Here is a 19,909-nt window from a genome sequence, read left to right on the forward strand (position 1 = left end):
TGTAGTGAGTGCACATAGACGGGAAGTGGCTGACGCTGTAGTGAGTGCACATAGACGGGAAGTGGCTGACGCTGTAGTGAGTGCACATAGACGGGAAGTGGCTGACGCTGTAGTGAGTGCACATAGACGGGAAGTGGCTGACGCTGTAGTGAGTGCACATAGACGGGAAGTGGCTGACGCTGTAGTGAGTGCACATAGACGGGAAGTGGCTGACGCTGTAGTGAGTGCACATAGACGGGAAGTGGCTGACGCTGTAGTGAGTGCACATAGACGGGAAGTGGCTGACGCTGTAGTGAGTGCACATAGACGGGAAGTGGCTGACGCTGTAGTGAGTGCACATAGACGGGAAGTGGCTGACGCTGTAGTGAGTGCACATAGACGGGAAGTGGCTGACGCTGTAGTGAGTGCACATAGACGGGAAGTGGCTGACGCTGTAGTGAGTGCACATAGACGGGAAGTGGCTGACGCTGTAGTGAGTGCACATAGACGGGAAGTGGCTGACGCTGTAGTGAGTGCACATAGACGGGAAGTGGCTGACGCTGTAGTGAGTGCACATAGACGGGAAGTGGCTGACGCTGTAGTGAGTGCACATAGACAGGAAGTGGCTGCAGGACATCGGCACTGAGATGGAAAATAGAATGAAGAAAATGTGAAAAGAGTGTTTTATGATTTTAAAAAAAGTCAGTTGCCTGTTGACACACCTTATGAAACTAAAGCGCTTTGCTGTCCAAGTGTACTGGAAGCCCAGGCCCAGCCACGGGGGTTGTCCATGACGGCCTGGTCCTGGATTGACTCTGGGCATCAGTCAGCCTAGGAGAGGAGCAGCACTGGATTGGTCAGTGGGTGCAGGGTACAACACTCAAGTATTTAATCTGGAGCTGCTGTCACTGGACACTGATATATATTTTTTTCCCACCTTGTAAATGTGGACTAGAACAGAATGGGGGTTACATGAGGTTCTGTCCCGCTTTAATGTATTTTAATATGTGTGCTGCAATGCTTCTATCCCAAAAAACTGAACTAAATGCAAGCCCCCCTCCTTACTGGTGGCACTCGGGTTCCATGTTTAATTTTCCCAGTGAGAGTATTTTAAACATCATTGAGCACTCGTCCTGTAATCAGAATTAGTTTCCTTGACGCATGCATTGAAATGAATTTGCTTGTATAAGTAAACATCTAATGTTTGTGTTTGCCGAGGTCAGGCGGTGGCCTGCATGTCTGGTGGTTGGCAGTATAGGAAGTTGTACATATCCAAGGTTTGGGGTCAAAGGTCTGCAGTGACACCACACTGATGTCACAATGTGGACCTTGGCCTCTTGTTTACGCTTTAGTCAGCGTCTGGTTGCCTGATTAAAAACGTATTCTTTTTTTGCTTTTTCATACTTTGCTCCATTTCGTCAGATTTAATTTCCCTTTTCTTGGCCCCACTTTGGTTCACACCGGGTCGTTTCGGCCGCCATGAATGATCCCATACATTGCTATGGGAACCGTTCATGTGATCGCACGGCTCAGCGCGATCCGGGCCGACTGCTTCCTGCGCTATTTTTGCCTCGTTGATCAGTGCGGTTTCCATACAGCTTTCAGTGGAACCGCACTGATCAGCACTGTTTTGGGTGGTTTTTTTTATTGAGTTTCGGCGCTAAAATGCAATTAAACTCCCCAAACCTCCCTCTTTTTTTTTTTTAAATCCACGCGTAAACCGCGCAGATCCGCAACCAGCTTGTGTGAATGGGGCCTGTCTTTGCGAGCTGGTGGCATACGTTCTTGGTGGAAATGTTTATTCAATACAAAATCCTTCTACAAAACAGATGTTTTTGGTGTTTTCTCTTGTTGAATTTTGGTGGGAATGTCTGGATGTCATGATGGCAGGGGACCTTGGCAGACATTAGTAAGGTCCCTTTCACACTGTCCAATCACAGTGCACGGATCCCCTTCTGATTGGAGCAGTACGGATCAGATATCACCACTGTGACATACGTGTACGTCCATTTGTTTCCTCTATTTTGCAATGGAGGAAGAAACTGAAATGACCGGACCCCATGTCAGTCTATGGGGAATCCGATGTAAACAGACATGTGTCCATTGACACCAGATTACTCCCAATCGATCAGGTCTGCCGAATCGGTTTTCTGATCCTTTTGTCGTTCCAGACCTGGTCAGAGTTGGGGGTGTCCAGCTGTAAATGGTCGCCCGTCTGTTTACACACGGCTGCCTATAAACTTGCATTGGGCATCCCATCGGGTGCACCTGAAAAACTGCCGGGGGCCGCCTGTGTGAAAAGGCCTAGCTCTCTATATTGTTGGTGACTTCTAGTGTTGGGTTTGCTCGGCAGGCCACATGGGGTGATTTCAGACCTGGGAGCTTTGTAGTGAATTATTAAGGGAGAACTATGAGGTGAGTGAAAATCACTCAGCCTCATAGTTCGAGCCGACGTGTGGCAATGAGACTGTCACACGTTGGCTCAATAGATCGGGAAGTGATCGAACACATACCGTCGCTCGCTCACTTCTCGATCCTGTCCCTGCAGAGAGCCGTGATTGTCACAGGGACCCCTGTTAGACCCCTAATATTTCCCCGAAGCCCCTAAAAAGTATAAAATATGAAAAAATTTAAGTTTATAAAAAATGAAATCAAAATAAAATATTTACAAAAAATTTGAAAAAGCTAGAAAAAAACATTTTCAGTTTAGGCTATGTCCCCGTGCGGCTCCCGGGAGCGGCTCGGCGGGTCTCCCCACAATGATCGGAGAGAGACTCAGCGGCTTCCAGCCGCCGATCTCTCCTCCGTTCACTGGACCCGGAAGTGGATGTGTATTACATCACTTCCGGTGTCACTCGTTACAGTCTCCGGCTCTTAGAGCCAGGAGATGAAGCTGGGGAAGCAGATCTCAGCTTCTTTGGGGTCCCTAGGTGACAGGGGTCTGAAAGACCCCTGATGTCTCCATAAAGAGGACCTGTCACACCCTCTCTGCTATTACATAGGGGGCTTGTTAGCGATAGGGTTAGTGTAAAAAAAAAAAAAGTGTTTTAGAAATTAAAGTAACACATAAAAAAATGTTATAACTCCCCCGCACGCACAAACACACGCAAACAGGCGTTGGTTTGCCTACATGCGAACAATTGCACTACAAATCATTAGGGCTGTGCAAATTAACGATTAATTTCTTGATTAAGCGTTAATCTTTTTGATTGATTAAACATTTTTTGATCGATTTTTTAATTTTTTTTTAAAACTCTCTGCACGAGCGCCAGCCAAGGCATTGGCCTATACACATACAGCACAGCAATGAAGTAATAAAATGAACTAGGATCACACTAATCCAGCACGTTATTAATCTGAGTTGCCCCACTCAAGAGGCGGCCATATTGAGTGGGGCACGTCAGATTAATAACGTGCTGGATTAGTGTGATCCTAGTTCATTTTATTACTTCATTGCTGTGCTTTATGTGTATAGGCCAATGTAGTTGGATCTCGATGTGTGTTATAATCGAAATTAATCGATTAAAAAAAAATTTGATTAATCGAACACAAAAATTTTAATCAGTAACAGCCCTACAAATCATACATATCGCCGCAAACGTCAGAGTGAGAGCAATTATTCCAGGGCCATCAATCACTGTTCGCACTAAACTGATGAGCGGTAAAAGCGTTTAAAATGTTCTCTATGGGAAATTTGGGGTATTTACTTTTTTTTTGTGGCTTCACGGGCGAACGCAGTTTTAAGGCTTGACATGTTTGCTATCTGTTTACCCGACGTAATCCCGTCTTTCATATTTTACCCAAAAATTGGGTATTATGTTACCCATTATGTTTCTGTGCACTAAATTTTAATTTAGTTTATTTTTTCCTAAAAATCCTGGTTTGGTAAACATTTGCGCAAAAACTGTGCAACATAAAAAATTGTAAGTAGCATCTTATTTTTTATTTTATAAGGCCTCTGCTTTCAGAAAATATATCATTGTTTGGGGGGTCTGAAGCGGTTTTCTAGCTAAAAAATTTGTTATGTGCGTTCTGGAGCGTCTGAATCATCCTATATAAACCTTGTGACGTGCTGCAAAGGGCATTCATGAGTGTTTCAGCCTGCAGATGTGGACCAACCGCCCTTTATGGGTAACGGGGAAAAACAAAAAGTTTTTATAGGTATTAAAGAACTCCAGGAAAAACTTGTATTAAGCAGCATTAGAACCCCACTGCAAGGGTTAATAAAAAAAAATTCCTGGCGTTCTTTAACATAGATTTGTTGCTTCTCCAGAATACAGTGCCATGCTGCTCCCAGGGAATGGCATCCTCCTGGTGTGAGATACTGCCCCTATTCTAAAAAAGTCAGTGACAAGGCATCTGAATCGCCTAGGTGTGAGCCTAGCCTTAGCTGATCTCACACTGTAGATATACACCTATGATAGTCAAGGCTCAGGAGTGCCTAGGCACATGCAGTTCTGTTTTACCAATGGAATCCAAAACAAAAGGTAACCATTTTCTGGGTACTTCTTGGGCACATTTAACATTTCTAGATGTTCCCTATAAGATGGCAAATCTTCACTTTTTGAATTTGGGTCCAATTTAAGGGGATCATTGCATAGTATATCATTGCTTTGCAGCTGTCTGAATGTAGAGTATTGAACAATGGCTGAGTTTTATATTTGGTATGTTGTGGGTTGTATGCGTGCTTCTTTTAAACAATGAATGAGCGATGTTTTTGGACACCCTGTAATGTCATTACGTATTTCTTATGTTTTAGGCATGCTTTGATTGTTCAGCCAAGAACCCCAGCTGGGCCAGCATCACATATGGCGTCTTCCTATGCATCGACTGCTCGGGAACACACAGATCTTTAGGAGTGCACCTTAGTTTTATTAGGTAAGTGCTGTTTTTGTTTTTACTTTCAGTAATTATGGCTACATCTGCAGAGAACATTACTGCCACAGTTGACCTTGGTAACTATTTTGGTTTTTGCTAAAATATTGAGAATCAGGGGGAGGCAGGTATCTGAACAGGTCAGAGCTGTGACCTATCTGGCTTGGGCTACCTGTACCCCAGCAACATAAACACATTGCGGACCAGAGTGATATTATGAAGACCTGAATCCTGTACTATTTGGTATTAACATCTGAACTATATAAGAACTTTAGTGTAAATTGCTTACCTTTTTATAGGCTATGTCCATGCATAACCCAAATATAACCCCAAACTTCCATATCCTCCTCTAGATCTTGAACCCAGTATCCTTCTTTTTTTTTTTTTTTTTACCTTTCACCTGTAGCAAAATACAAGTTTTAATAGTCCCTATGATGTTATCACCAGGTTGTAAAATTCTTGCAGGGACAGCAGCTGGGGGGTCAGTACCTATTGACGAAGGCACATCCCTAGAACTGCTTCCCCCAAAAGTCTGTTCCCTCCACACAGTATGTGGACAGTCTCCTGGGATTGACTCCAGCAGCATTGCTTTCATAGGAACTAAATCACTGTGTGCATATGGAGACGGACAGTGAGGGGCATGGATAGGCGGAGTTTTGCATTCCGGCAGACAGGGCTGACATGTTTTTAGGATTTCAGTGTAGTACAGGCACTGAGTTGTCAGCACAGACAGGAAGTTAGGAGTACTCTGGATTTCTGGAAGCTCATCAGGTATTTTTCTGTACATGCAGCATTTGTAAAAGGACTGAATTTGGGAAATATGCATATATTGGAGAGTTGGACTGTATATGTGGGTTTTTTTTTTAAATGTATTCTTATTTTGCCCAGACATGCTCTTTAAAACTGTTTTCTAACAGTAGAGGTGTTTGGATCTCTAAATATAATCCTTTCCAATATTATCTTAGTTTTATGGACCTGGCAGGGCTGCTGTTATTAAGATTGGGTGATCTCCCAAGCCAGATGCTGTTAATAGTTTATTGGCTGTGCCCACTTACTTGTAAAATGTATTGATGTGTGCTATGTATGCACTTGGTTTTAAAAATCTTGTTGTACGGAAGAGAATACAAAATAGATTAAAAAAACTTGTGAACGCTAGGGGGGGGATTTTTCAAAACTTGAGCAGATTTGCAGCCAATCGGCTTCTATCTCTCATTTTCAAATCTTACCTGAGCAAACTGAAGAAAGACGCTGATTGGTTGCCATGGGCAACTGCTCCAGATTCTATCTGCTCCAGTTTTGATAAATCCCCCCTTTTTGTTTATCTGGTGTTTCATCACTTGGATTGAAGGGGTGAACTTACAGCAACTGGGTGTAGCTGTGGGATCCTCAGTCCATTTGGTCTTTGCACATTTGTGATTTCATCCATGGTGCAGTCATATGTGCTAGCTAGAAAGTAAACCAATTTATTTTCTGTACCTACACAGGTTGTTCTAGTTACAGCTAAAGTATATGATTGAAAGGACCGTGTATGTTTATCTATAGGTGGTCATTTTTTGTTTTGTTTTGTTTAAAGATCAACTGAATTGGACTCCAATTGGTCATGGTTTCAGCTTCGATGCATGCAAGTCGGTGGAAACACCAATGCGGTAAGTGTGTTTTTATAGTGATGGTTTAAAACAAAACTTAACAGTCTCTGAAACAAAATATCTTGCCTGATGAGCCATTTTTTCCATTATGAGACATAGGAATTCAGTGACAGTCAGGTTACCATGCTGTGCACAGGAGGTTGTGACACTGGCTAAACAAAAACGTCTGTGAGTCAGCCCCTGTATAACCTCTGCTCCACCCTACATGCCTCCAGTTTTTTCTCATGTCATGAAGTTCAGATGCCTTTCCTTCACCTCTGCTGAATTAAAATCTACCTCCTTTTGCTGGCTTTTTTTTTTTTTTTCTTGTGCTATTTTTCCTTCAATCAAGATTCTGTGATACACCACTGATCTTCTTCTTTTTTTTGTCTTCGGTGACTTCATTTAAGATTCCTTGCTGGTCCTTGTCCTGGTCTCTACATCGTAACTGTCTTAATCAGCAGATCCTCAGCAACAGCTTTGGAGGCTCTATCCAGACCCTGCTAGACTGGCTGTTCAGAGTTGGCCCGGAGAGTGACCTTCTGGCACTGGGCTCTGGTGGCAACTTCCAGACCGAAGTGTATTGTTTTTTGGTTAGCTGCACAATGCTTTCTGTGTTAAGAGCTATGGCACAGCCTCTAGTGTGACCCTGTCTTAGTAAGTAAGGCTGGTCAGGCTGAAGCATCGGGGAGCATTAGGGATCTTTCCACACTGGATGCATCTGTGATCAACAGGCACACCACCAAACAGGTCAGAGTTGTTCTCACCCAGTAGTCAGTTACATTTTCCTTTTTGAGCTCTCAGTTTGAACTAACTGGAGAGGCTCCCTGCCCTGTGTTGGCAGTGATTTTTATCTGCCAAACCATATCAGAGTGGATAGCATTCCTAAAAGAAAATCCCTTTTATCACAAGGCAATTCTCTAGAAAGGCTGAAGCAGATGTCTAGTAGCTTGTGCTTTAGTTGTGATGGCCTGGTACAAGCATGTCTACGGCACTAAGGTTGTGTGCGTGAGACAATAATGAGATGTTCAAGAAACATCTGACTTTTTTGGACCTGAATGGGACACCATTATTTGCAACCCCAGATGTGGTCAGAGCACAACAGTCCCTAACGCTCTCTTTCCTTGTAAGGACCTGGCACTTCAGGGTCCTTCGGAAGCACCCAGTCTTGTTCATAGCATTGAACATTATGTTTACCCTAGTGCATTTTAAGGCATCCTCCCTGAAGAGACATGGAGGGGGTCTGTTTTCTGGACTTCCGCAGTCTGACCCCTCTTAATGAACCTAACACCTGCAGGCCTCGTCTGGATGCAGCTTCACAAGTTTCTAGCTTAGGTAACCTTGGGTCATCATTTAGCAAAGTGGTCCAACTTCAGTCCTCCCTAGTGGGAATCCACTGCCTTGTGCCTGGACTCAGCGTGAGCCATACAGATGGTCTCATTGGGTCGAGAAGTTCCAGGCACAACCTGTCAGCTTTCTGCAGGGGATAGTGGTTCCTCCCCCCCCATCCTGGACATTTTTCTCTGACTACTGTGTCCTCATAATTGGGGCTTTGTCTGGTTCCCGAGAACAAACACTTCCTGCCTTGCCTGCAGACCCTCTGTGCAACCAGTTTTCTCATCTGATTTTCTGTTGGACATCACCTACGTGCTGCAGTACCTTCATCTCCAGGAAGGTTTGGGAACTCTCTATGCAACAGGTCAATTGACTTTATCCCTACACTGGCCTGCACTGAGTGCACCACCCTTGACTGCACTGTCACTATTGGAGACAGGGTTCTGAATCTCTAACTGGTGATCTCCACATTAAAAAGTGAGGGTTTAACACCTGGGTTTCTCTTTTGACATTTCTGGATGGTCCGGTATTCTCCTGGACTGCAAGCAGGCAGACCATGTTAGAACCCTATTTCAGACGTGCCCTAAGTGGAATAATGCAAGTCTGAAGGTCTTTGTGGAACTTGGTCACTAGGAGATAGGTCCACTGGGGTTGTTTTGTATCTTAAGGCAGCTGCCTCGAATTCATTCCTCATTCTCCTCACCAATCAGGTTGATCAGGCAGAGGTTGTAGTATTGCTCCAGGGCAGGTTGGAGGTTTCCTAGAATGTGTCAGAGCAGGTTTGCAGGGTTATCTGTTAAACCCCAGGGTATTTGGATGATAGGTGACCTACTCATCCTTCTGGTGCTTATGTGAAATAGTCTGGGTTTCAGTAGGCCCTCATACGTGCCCACCCTTTATATGGCTACCACTCACTCCACTCTTGTCTTGTTACCTTATCATAGTTATTGGTCCCCCTGGGGTTTTTTCTAAGGCCCGGTTCACACCTGTACGTTTTGTAGTGCGTTCAACGCTCTACAAAATGCTCAAACATAAAAATCCCATTGTTTTCTATGGGTATGGTTCACACCTTGCCATATTTCAGCCCGTCTGAACGCGCTACAAAACGGCCTACGCCTGATTGCGGTGTTTTTGTTGCGCGTTTCTATTGGGATACAGACAAGTAGCCTTCGTAAACACGCGTTTGTCGCGTGTTTTTTTTTTTACCGTGAATCGCGTTAAAAACGCGCGTCACGAAATGCGCTAAGAGCACGCATATTCGATACGCCTAGGTGTGAACGGAGCCTCAGACTTGGGAGTCTTTTATCTCTCCATTGTAATAATATGCTGTGAGGGTTCTCATAATCGTGGTATTCACTGGTAGGATAGGTTACTTGCTTGGTCAACACTCAACCTTATCATATAACCTCCTTTTCCCTGATTTCTAAGACTTTAGGTTTTTGCCTTCTTCTGTTGGTCGGCCGTTTTCCTCTTTAAACCTACTTGTTGTCCAGACTTTTTTTTTTTTAGCCTTGGCCCAATGAACATTTGCTGTTGCTTTTTCACCCGGGTTTGGTAGATTGTTGGTTGGCTCCCTAGTCTCTCGCCTGTTTGGTCCCATTGTTCCTTCATTTAGAAGCTTCACCTTGATGGTGTAGGTAGGTTGATTCTCAGTGCCCTCCCCTTGGTTGGAACAGTTCCCTCTTTTAGACTGGATTCAGATGTTTGTCTTTTTCAGGTTCCTCTGAAATATGGTTGGTTCCTAAATTTATCTTTGGGCTTGTCTGTGGCTGTTTCCCACCCCGCAGTTGGGACTGCTTCTAAATTCTTCTTTCCCTCAATTGACTATGTTCTGACGCGCCCTTCCCACCGCCTGTGCTTGACTGTTACCTTATAACCAATGGATTCTTTTTACGCTAATAGCTGGGTGATTGAAATTATGCAGCTTCTCTAGACAGCCCCTTGCCACTTGGATAAAAAAAAAAAAGATTGACTCCTGATTTATTTATTTTTTGCCCTTATTGTTCCTAGGATACTCTAATTCCTGGAATTCTCCATCTACTACACATCCTGTAAATGTAATATATGGTCACTCTACATTTAGTGACATTAAAGTCACAAATGTTTTTAGTAACTAAAACCTTCTTTTACTCACAAATCTGTTTTCTCTCTCAGCTAAGTTGTCTACTAAAACAAAGTGCAAGGTGACCATTTGAGGACACTTTCTATTGTTTTAACAAATCAGATTACAATATTCTTTAAATTGCATTACTTTGGTTTTATAAAATGTTGCTGCTCACTCGTATGCATTTTCCAGTATTAGATTTGACCTGTAGACTTGGAAAGATTTGGTGTCAGACATTTATTTAGGAAGTGTTAAAATCCCTTTTTTTTTTTTCCCCAAGGCACTTTATGTTGGCTTTGAAAGTCTGTGGCACTCTGTATACTTCCCAATACATATTTAGGCCCTAATGTGCTGGGCAATAGTGATTTCAAGAGAAGTAAGCATTAAAAAAAATAAAATAAAAATCAGATTCTAAATAACTAAAATAACTTTAATAGAGGGTGATATTCTATGTGAAGAGTTTAAGTATATGTTAAGTCCATATTTTGATTTGTTTCAGATCTTTTCTCCAGTGTAGTCTTTGTTGCAGGTTTGTTTGCCTTGGATTGCATTGTATTGTGAGCATGCTGGTCAGTGAATCAAACACTATTTCTTGGTTCCAGGCACATTAGATAGATACACCGAATAGTGGACGTCTACGACACTCTTTAGAATTCCGTTGTGCATCTGCATGGCAAAGGTCGGTGTTTTCCCCAGACATGGCGCAACCACTGCCATTTGTGGTGCACTGAGGCCAGAGTATACTGGACAATCCTTCCTCCGTGTAGCTTCTTAACACTGAGCCTGATGAAATTGCAGGCTTAGCATCACTGAGCTCTCTGCCTCGCCCAATCACACAAATGGGTGCAAAGGCCGAGGACTTATAAGGTGGCTGGGCAGAGCCTGATTGGGATGCTGAGTTTCCCCATTAGGGTCCGCTCTGCTGCTGATTGACAGCAGGCAGGGGACAGATTGACAGCAGGTAGAGGATGGTTTCCATAGCCAATAGCAGGTTCTCTTTGAGCAGGAATTCTGATCACATTTTGAAATATACAGATGTATGGATAGTACTTGTTAAAAGAAAAAGAATTCGCTTACTGAACATATACTGTGGTTTCTCGTGAAGGAAGGAACTTATAAATTGCATTCTTTTTATTTTTATCTGGTAATGAATGGCTCACACTAAAATTTCTCTGCAGTCATGATCAGGCATGTCACATTTTAGCACTCTGGCTCTGAAGAAACAGTTGTGTGCTATTTAAAAACAGAAATATATGAATAGCAACACTTGTAACTTCAATGCACTTAGCAATGGTGATGGTGGGTCATGTCTTGATGTCATTCTGCAGCATGCTGCGTGGTAATCTGTCTTGTACACGCCTGCCTTATGATGTATTTTGCATGAGTTTCTTGTTCTCCAGTATTTATTACACTGCTGAGGAATTTTTTGCACTTTTGACATTTTTCTTTCTTTCCACTGTAGACCATCTTCTTTCGACAACATGGCTGCACCACAAGTGACACAAATGCGAAATACAACAGTCGTGCAGCAAACCTGTACAGGGAGAAAATCAAAACACTCGCATCACTAGCAACAAGGAAACATGGCACTGACGTAAGTCATATGGAAGACTAATAAAAGGTTGACGTTTATGTTTGCCTTTGAACCAAACCTTTAGTACATCTCTACGATAAATGCAGATTTCCCCATGCTGACAGCTGGGTATGGCTTATATCTCAAGCTGGTCCTTCTAAGTGCTTAGTTTAAGCTGATGCATCTTTCCTATTTTTTGCAGCTTTGGATAGATGGCTCTGGAGTCCCACCTCTGTCTCCGCAACAGAAGGAAGAAGATTTTTTTGCTGCACACGTAGAGGTATTGATGAAGGGGCATGTATAATCTGGGAATGCACATCATTTTATGAAATTATTCTAAGCGCTTCTATCTTACTGACATAAAAAAAGGTATAGTTAATACCAAAAAAAAATGTGGGGTTGTAGATATGTTTTAGCAATATTTTTTACTTGTTGAAAACAATTATAAACTTCTACCAAAAAAAATGTCTTAATGTAACCTTGAGCACTGATATTTCTCTTTTTGGTTTACTAATTCTGTATTTCTCTCAGCAGGTCAGTGATACAAGTAACACGGACTGGACACGGCCTTCGATGACATTCGAATTCTCTCAGAATCCTTTGGAACACGTCACTGAAAGCAAAGAAGGTATAATTAAGGGGTCCTCTGCTGACAAGCAGACGGTGATTTATAACTTGGCTGTTCCTTCTGGCAACCAATAGGAGAAATTTGTCTTTCTATAACCTGAACTGGGAGATAACTGAAACCAGATTTGCTGCTGTGGGCTTCAAGTAGGCCTGAATGTAAAAGACCCACTGGACCTGATCATTCAGATGCTTATTAATCTTTACTAGGGATGCACAGATACCGGTAATACGGTATCAAGTACCGATATTTTTTTTTCGGTACTCGCCGATACCGAAAGTCCCTATAAGGAAGCCAGGCAGCATGTAATGATTCGCCACACGGCTTGCAGATTAGCAGGGAAACCATCCCCATGCTGCTTGTCACTATGTGACGAGAAAGCATGGAGCCGGCTTTCTGGCCAATCAGGAAGCCAAGCTCAATGCTCCCTCATCATAGTGACGAGAAGCATGGGGACGACTTCCCTGCCAATCAGGAAAGCCGGGCAGCGTGTAATGACTCGCTGCCCGGTTTCCTGATACAAGAAGAATCGGGCTAGGCATCAGAACATTTGGGCGAGTACTCTCCCAAAAACACTCGGTACAGATACTGGTATCAGTGCATCCCTAATCTTAACTGAACATCAGTCTGAAGGGCATTAGTGGCAGCTAGCAGTTAAACAGTTACACTATATGGCCAAAAGTATGTAGACACCGCACCAAATGGTTGAGTTCATATGCTTCCAGTGAAGGGTACTGTTAATGCCACGGCATACAAAGATAATTGTGCACTTCCAAAAGTATGGGGAAAGCTCTTTTCTATGCTAGCAAGACTGTGCCTCTGTGCACAAAGCCAGCTCCGCAAAGACATGGTGTGACTAGTTTGGTATAGAGGAACTCGAGTGGCCTACACAGAGCCCTGACCTCAACCCTACTGAGCACCTTTGGGATCAATTGGAATGCTGATTACAAGCCAGGTCTTCTCATTCAACATGTACTCAAAAAAACAACAATGGCCATGATTCCGGTAGGGGATAACCAATAAGTCCATAAAGGTGTGATGGTCAGGTGTTCATAAATTGCTGTTCATGTTTTAGCAGGCCTCGGCATTTAGCAAAATGAGCATGGCTTGATGCCTGTTAAGATTCATACTTGCATCCATTCTTAATGTTGATATGTAATGTTTGTGTTAAGTTTCAGGTGATCCAGAGATTGGACCAAGTGTGGATTGCCTGAGTGCGTCTCCAAAAGCATCTTTAGGTAACGCAACAATTCCATTTTCATTACACATGCAGATACATAATATATTTTTGTTATGGTATAACATGAAGTTGATCAGTACACCACCCTCCCCATAGAGCAGGGGCACCCACAATTTTTCGTCTGGAGATCTACTTTTCAAATGACGAGCTCAATGAGATCTACGAAAAAACACCTGCATTCAGGGGCAGGGGGGGCATGGCTGTGCATTGTCAATGGCACCGCAGCCAGGCCTCTCGCCCCCAGTGTGGTCGCCTGCACGCGAAACCCAGGCACATTAGTGCCTGCATTCAGTCCAGTGCGATCCGCAAAAATGCGAGCACTATTTTTGCAGATCGCACTGGACCGGAATGCAGGCACTAACGTGCCTGCGTTCCGGGTGCGGGCAAAACACTGTGGGCGAGGGGGGCATGGCTGCGGTGCCATTTGACTTCAATACAACCCCACACCCCCTCCCGCACCTGAACGCAGGAAGTTGGCCGACCTACATTCCAGTGCGTCCTAGAGGCCCCGTTGTGTCTTTTTTCAGTTCTCACAAGAGCAGGAGGTGAGGGGAAATCTTCCAATGCGCACACCTGTTCTGGAGACAACTCTCTTCTTACTGCCTGTTACATTTCCAGAACAGGAAGAAAAGGAGGTTTAACCCTTTCTTACTTTGTCCAAAACTAAAAAAAAAAGTTGGCCTTAAATATATAAACATTTCATTTTTAGTGGCCCTAATGTATGCAAACAAAAACCTTCAGGAGCACCAAAGCTAGCACATGATAAATATACACGAAGTGGTGGAAGGTGGAATGCATCTTTCTGACACTCTAATAGAGAGGTAATAAATATTCTTGCAACATAACTATCCAGCTAACAACATATAGCGGTGCAAAGTTTTATAGTGCCGGTTCCATTCTATGATGATCTGTTGCTATTGGAAGGAATGCTGTTCACAGCAATCTCGGAATGTAGAGACCTCTGCATCCTATCGGGGGCATTTATAAAATATTTAGAGACTTAAAAGGAAAGCATCATAAGCAGAATACTTTTGAGGAACTTCAGAAAGAAGCTGCTATTTAAGTCAGGCGGCATAAATTATTATCTCTTTATTGGTCTTTTTTTGTTTTGTTTTTCGGCTTGGCAGCATTCCTATACTTCCCCGAAACCCCACTCCCTGGCAGCCTGCAGAAAATGAGGACCGCTGGCCAACTTCAGCGGTCACATTCACCCCCTGGTCAGTGACAACTGGTATGCGCCAACCAGCAGAGGCCGTGAGTGTTGCTGTTTTGGAGCACAGTAGTTGTCACTGTGCAAGGGAGTGTGTCAGACTGCCAAAGATAGATCACTTCTCTCATACTCACACAGGGCAATCCTCGTCTTCAGTGGGCTGCCAGGGAATGGAATTTCGGTATTGTGAAGAGCTATTAAGCAAAATATTACATTGAAATGTTGATTTGGAGCCAGATCTTGTTCTCCAACCTCGGCACCTGACCTCTTTTGGCTGAATGGGCATGAATTGACAGACAGTCCAAAATCTTGTGGAAAGCCTTCCTAGAAGAGTGGAGCCATTATAGCTGCAAAGGGAAGTGGGCAGCTCATTATTAATGGTTTTGGAATGGTAGTACATTCTTTAATGGAATTTAATATACAGAAGTAGTAGAAATATAGTCTTTCATCTTCATAGATTTTATACATACCTCCTATATACTGACAGTACCCTCATGGCAACTAGCAAAATATGAAATTCCTCAGTTTGTGTAGACTTAAAGGATAACTATGAGGTGAGTGATTTTCACTCCCCTCATAATCTGAGCCGACCTGTGACAATGAGACTGTCACAGGTCGGCTCAGTGGATCGGGAAGTGAGCGAACACATACTGGCGCTCACTCACTTCTCGATCCTGTGCCGGCAGAGAGCAGTGACAGGGGAGGGTTGTAGCTCGCGATATACTGAGCTTTGGGTGACGGGAGGGCGCTAGTTTGTGTCCTCCCGTGACCCTTAGGAGATCTATGGAGAAGAGCCCTAACCCCATAGTTCTCCTTTTAATTCAGCAAGATGGATATGAAATATTATTGAAAGAGTTAATTTTACTTTTCATCTTTCAATATTGAGTTTCCCAGAAAGGCATCGTCGGAGTTTTGGTTAATGCCGCATAAGTGTGTTCACTGCCACATAAAAGGAATCACTTAAAAGGGTGTTTAAAGTGCTACATTTTGCACGGGTGTCTCTTTCAGCACGGCATACGGGGCTGACAGTCAACTCATACAGCACACACGGTGTAATGATGGAATTAAATTTGTGGTGTGAGTCCTCAGTGCCGTATGTTCTGCCATTCATTCTGTAGGGCACAAAATGGGCAGGCTGGCGAATTCTGCCACACATCATACATTTCCTGTGACATAGACATTTGGGTAGGTGCTGTCGCCCTGGAGTTATCCCATACACTATTTCTGCGTTACATAGTGATGATTGCTCATACCCTGTTCATTGGATGAAATTTGAGCACAGGAATCAATTCTATAAGTAATTCTTGCTGCAAAGTTGCATGGCTTAATTTTGTCTGTACATTTGTACCTGATAACCTATAAATCTTGCTTTGCAGAAGTCAGTTCCTCGCTGATTAAGAAGAAGACTGGCCCAGCCAAGAAAGGGGTAAGCCATGTTATGTTGTATTCTTGTACTTGCTATGTTTCTGTTAATATAAAACACATTTCACTTCAAATTCAAAGTACATATAAGCCCAACCAATAAAATCTCATATAAACTTTTAACATATTAACCCCTTCGTGACTGACGAGGTACAGTGTACGTCGCCAGCATCGGGGCTGTTTAAACAGAAAGCCGCCGGGACTCTGTTTAAACTTGTAAAGCCGACTGTCGGCTTTACAACAGAAGCGATTCTGGCGACTTACCTGTCGCCAGATCGCTTCTGTGTCCCGAAGGGGCCGCCGGACACCGCCGCCGTGCTTCCCGGGCTCCGTTGCTCCTCCCACGGGCCCGGGACCGGCTTCCTTGGTGTCCATGGGGAGCGGGGGAGGAGATCAACGAACTTCCGTTCATCGATCTCTTCCCCGTTCTATGGGACCGGGAGCGATGCAGATTGCATCACTTTCGGTCCCTGGTCTGTCAGTTCTGGGCTCCTGCAGCCCAGCTATAAGCTATTGAAGTGCGATCTGCACTTCAATAGCTTATTTCTAGTGTAAAGGTGAGACTGGGGGTCTTTTGGACCCCCCCAGCATCATTTTAAAGAGTACCTGTCACCACCATCTGCTATCACATGGGGGGGCTTGTAAGTCCCCCTATGTGATAGCAGTCAAAGTACAGTAAAAAAACAAAAACCGTTTTTAAAATGAAATAAAATAAATCTAATAATAAAAAAAAATGTAAAGTCGCCCGCGAGCACGCGCGTCGCTGCGTAAACACGCGTCGTGTGCGCCTACGTATGAAAACGACGAACGCGCTACACATGTTTGGTATCGCCGCGCACACCAGAGTGAGAGCAATAATTCTAGGGCCGGTATTTTGGGGTATCTCTAAATTGATGACCTGTGGGGGCTTTTAAAGCGTCTTCTATGGACTTTTTGGGGTACTGCAGTTTTTCGCCGTTTCACGGACGCACGCAATTTCTAAACTGGGCATGTTGGGTATCGTTTTACTCGTTGTAACCTCCTCTTTTATATTTCATTAAAATAATAGGTATTTTGTTGTGTTTTGGGGCATTTAATTAAATTTGTCCCTAAATTTTGGGGTTTAATAAGGAGTTGTGCTAATATTGCGCAACATAAAAATTTGCAACTACCACCATTTTATTCTATAGGGTCTTGGCATTCAGAAAATATATAATGTTTGGGGGGTTTTAAGTCATTTTCAGGCCTAAAATGTGGAATATAACATGGGTGCAAATGAGAAAAAAAAGGCCTCAGTCATGAAGGGGTTAATGTAATTTTCAAACCTCATATAAACATTGTGCAACTTTCCTTTTAACATAATTGCTGGTGAATCTGTCATGAAGGCCCTTGTTCAGGAACTTCCTGTAATAGGGTGACAACACTCCTTATCTCTCAGTTGCTCTTCTGAGTTGTCATCCTCTCACTTTCCACGCTGAAGCACATGAAGGCCGTGACACACTGCACGTGAAGCAGCGGTGCGCTGCCTTTGCGAGCAGTGTGTCATGTCCTTTTCTTCTCGGCACCTCAGCTGGCGAGAGCTCGCGGGAGCTGAGTGTGCCGAGATGAACAATTTCAACTTCAGCCAATCGTCTCGCGCGTATAAACCGGCGCGACGGGATGCGACGTCTGGCTGGTTGTTACGGACGAGCCGATTGGCTGAAGGTGCAGTCAATCATGTGCCTGCACTCAGTTCACACACTGCACGCGAAGCTCGGTGCCGGACAGCTTTGCTTCGCTCTGCACGGCTTCGCGTGCAGTGTGTCACGGCCTTTACACAGGCATGGTCCACTTTGGTCGCCATCGAGAAACCGGTCCTGAGAAATGCCATGCACTCATTGCTGGAGTACATGTAGACAGGAAGTTTTGATTTTATTCAAAACATATGGCTGCAAAGTACACAGGTACATTATCTAACTTACCATACTGCATTGGGAGATTGTGGGGAGAGATGTGTTTCTCCCTGTGTTCTCCTACATTGGTAATCTGTGAAATCTCAATCATGTAGTAGCCTGAGATTTCCACAGTAATGAATGCAGCAATGCAAGGACATCTTGTGTCACCTAATCCATTATATTCAGTGCAACTTCTGGGATGGATTGCAAATCCATCCATGTAAATTTGAAAATCAATTTAGCAGGCACCAAGGAGGAGGGACCACAAGCTAGATGCGGGTTGCTAATGACATTGCACATGTACACTGTCACACAATCTATGCATACACACATCACATGCCCCTCAGCATACACTACAAACCTGGAATTGTCCTTTTAAGTTACAGGACACTTCAATCGCACTTTAACAGATTTAAAGTGCAACTGTTCTTTGCCAATGCAAGACCCATGTCAGCATCTGCAAATACTTAACCTCTCTTGTCTTTCCTTGGTGAATGAAGCACTGAGGGAGCAATATGACATACTTGGTACTTGTGGTTATGGGGCAACATATGACTCTCTCTCCCCTTCCATACGACAGGACTGGCGCTAGGAAACCGGCTGTTAATGCGTCCAGCACTCTCTATGTAAGCACCAGGTTACTATTCTGAGCTCATTCAGGGCTGCTTCTATTAGTTTCCACAGTCTAAAGTGGTGGGGGAAGGAAGGGAAGATAAGCATAAGCAGCCTGTTCAGTGGTGGCATCAAAGTGAACCACATGGGCAACATTCATGGTTGCTTTCAGTAAAAACAAAAAGCTTTCGATGGACTTTTTTTGCTTCCTTTTGATTGCCCAAAAAATCCTCAGCTGCTTCACACCAGATAGCAACATCTCATGGCAGCAATAAGATATACCCTAGAACCTCTCTCTTTTTTTCTCTTTCATTTAAATAATTATTATTCTTGTTGTAGCTTGGTGCCAAGAAAGCAGGCATGGGAGCTCAGAAAGTGAGTGGAAAAAGCTTCAGCGACATTGAGAAGCACGCTCAGGCTGTAGATAAGCTGAAGGAGCAGGAACTGACCAATACCACCAAGAAGACAGATGAGCCGGTGTGAGTATTTTTACTGAGGAAAGGAGGGAGCTGTCGATCTGATCAGTAGCCTTGTGTATTTAAAAAAAAAAACATGCTTTCTATTGACCGTTTTTGTGATGTTCTTTATTTATAAAAATTGTTAAAGAATTAAAAAACAAAACCGGCTAATGCAGGAATAGGAAAATTTACTTTAGTTACAGTGTGCAGACCTGTGAAATACTTTATTTCTATCTGGATTTAAAGGACAACTGTATGTTCTTTACCAGTTGTCTTTTAAAGTAACATTTAAAGGCCCACTGTAAGCTCTCATGGGCAGGATCCCCCCTCTTTACCATCTTGTCTTAATTTGTATTGTAACTAATGTCTTCCTTATATTGTAAAGTGCTGCGCATAGTGTTGGCGCTATATAAATCTCTATAAATCCTGAATAATCCTGCCAGTAAAACACTTCCTGCCTTCAGTACTTATTCACCGTACTGTATGGAGGAGCAAAATAAACTGGTACTTACTTTCTTGGAAGGCTAAGGGTTGATATTTAGTATCTTTGTCATGGTTTATGGCTTCTTGCTGTTTCAGGGTCACTTCTCTACGCCTGGCCTACCAGGAGTTGGAAATCCAGAAGAAGAAAGAGGAAGAGAAACTGAAAAACATGCCCGCTGGCAAGAAAGCAGAAGCAGACCGTCTCGGGATGGGATTCAGCGGCCGCAGGTGAGAAGACCCCTTTTGTGACTTCTGCTTTGTCAATTTCTAGGCACTTTGTTTAGCTGAAAGTTTTGTGTTCTACCAAAAATGTTTTGTTTTTTTTCTTGTTATGATTAGTTGGGCTATTCATTTGTAATGTGTTTTTTTTAATTGATTATTACAAGATCCTTTTTTAGTCTGTTGGCGTTATAAAAATCCTGTATATAATAGTCTTTTTTAATGTGTAATGTTGT

General features: G+C 43.5%; 1 protein-coding gene across 1 annotated transcript in view; it reads left to right on the forward strand.

Annotated features, from left to right (window-relative positions):
• The window catches only part of ARFGAP3 (ADP ribosylation factor GTPase activating protein 3), a 37,705-nt gene that overhangs the window by 4,916 nt on the left and 12,880 nt on the right, over positions 1-19,909 (forward strand). The window contains exons 2-10 of the mRNA XM_018576435.1: positions 4,739-4,857; positions 6,428-6,500; positions 11,381-11,512; positions 11,694-11,771; positions 12,026-12,119; positions 13,289-13,354; positions 15,943-15,992; positions 18,853-18,992; positions 19,551-19,682. Coding sequence (XP_018431937.1) covers positions 4,739-4,857; positions 6,428-6,500; positions 11,381-11,512; positions 11,694-11,771; positions 12,026-12,119; positions 13,289-13,354; positions 15,943-15,992; positions 18,853-18,992; positions 19,551-19,682 — 884 coding nt within the window. The remainder of the gene's footprint in view (positions 1-4,738; positions 4,858-6,427; positions 6,501-11,380; positions 11,513-11,693; positions 11,772-12,025; positions 12,120-13,288; positions 13,355-15,942; positions 15,993-18,852; positions 18,993-19,550; positions 19,683-19,909) is intronic.

Source organism: Nanorana parkeri, unplaced genomic scaffold (assembly GCF_000935625.1).
Source record: "Nanorana parkeri isolate BGI_ZX_2015 unplaced genomic scaffold, ASM93562v1 scaffold67, whole genome shotgun sequence".
Taxonomy (NCBI): domain Eukaryota; kingdom Metazoa; phylum Chordata; class Amphibia; order Anura; family Dicroglossidae; genus Nanorana; species Nanorana parkeri.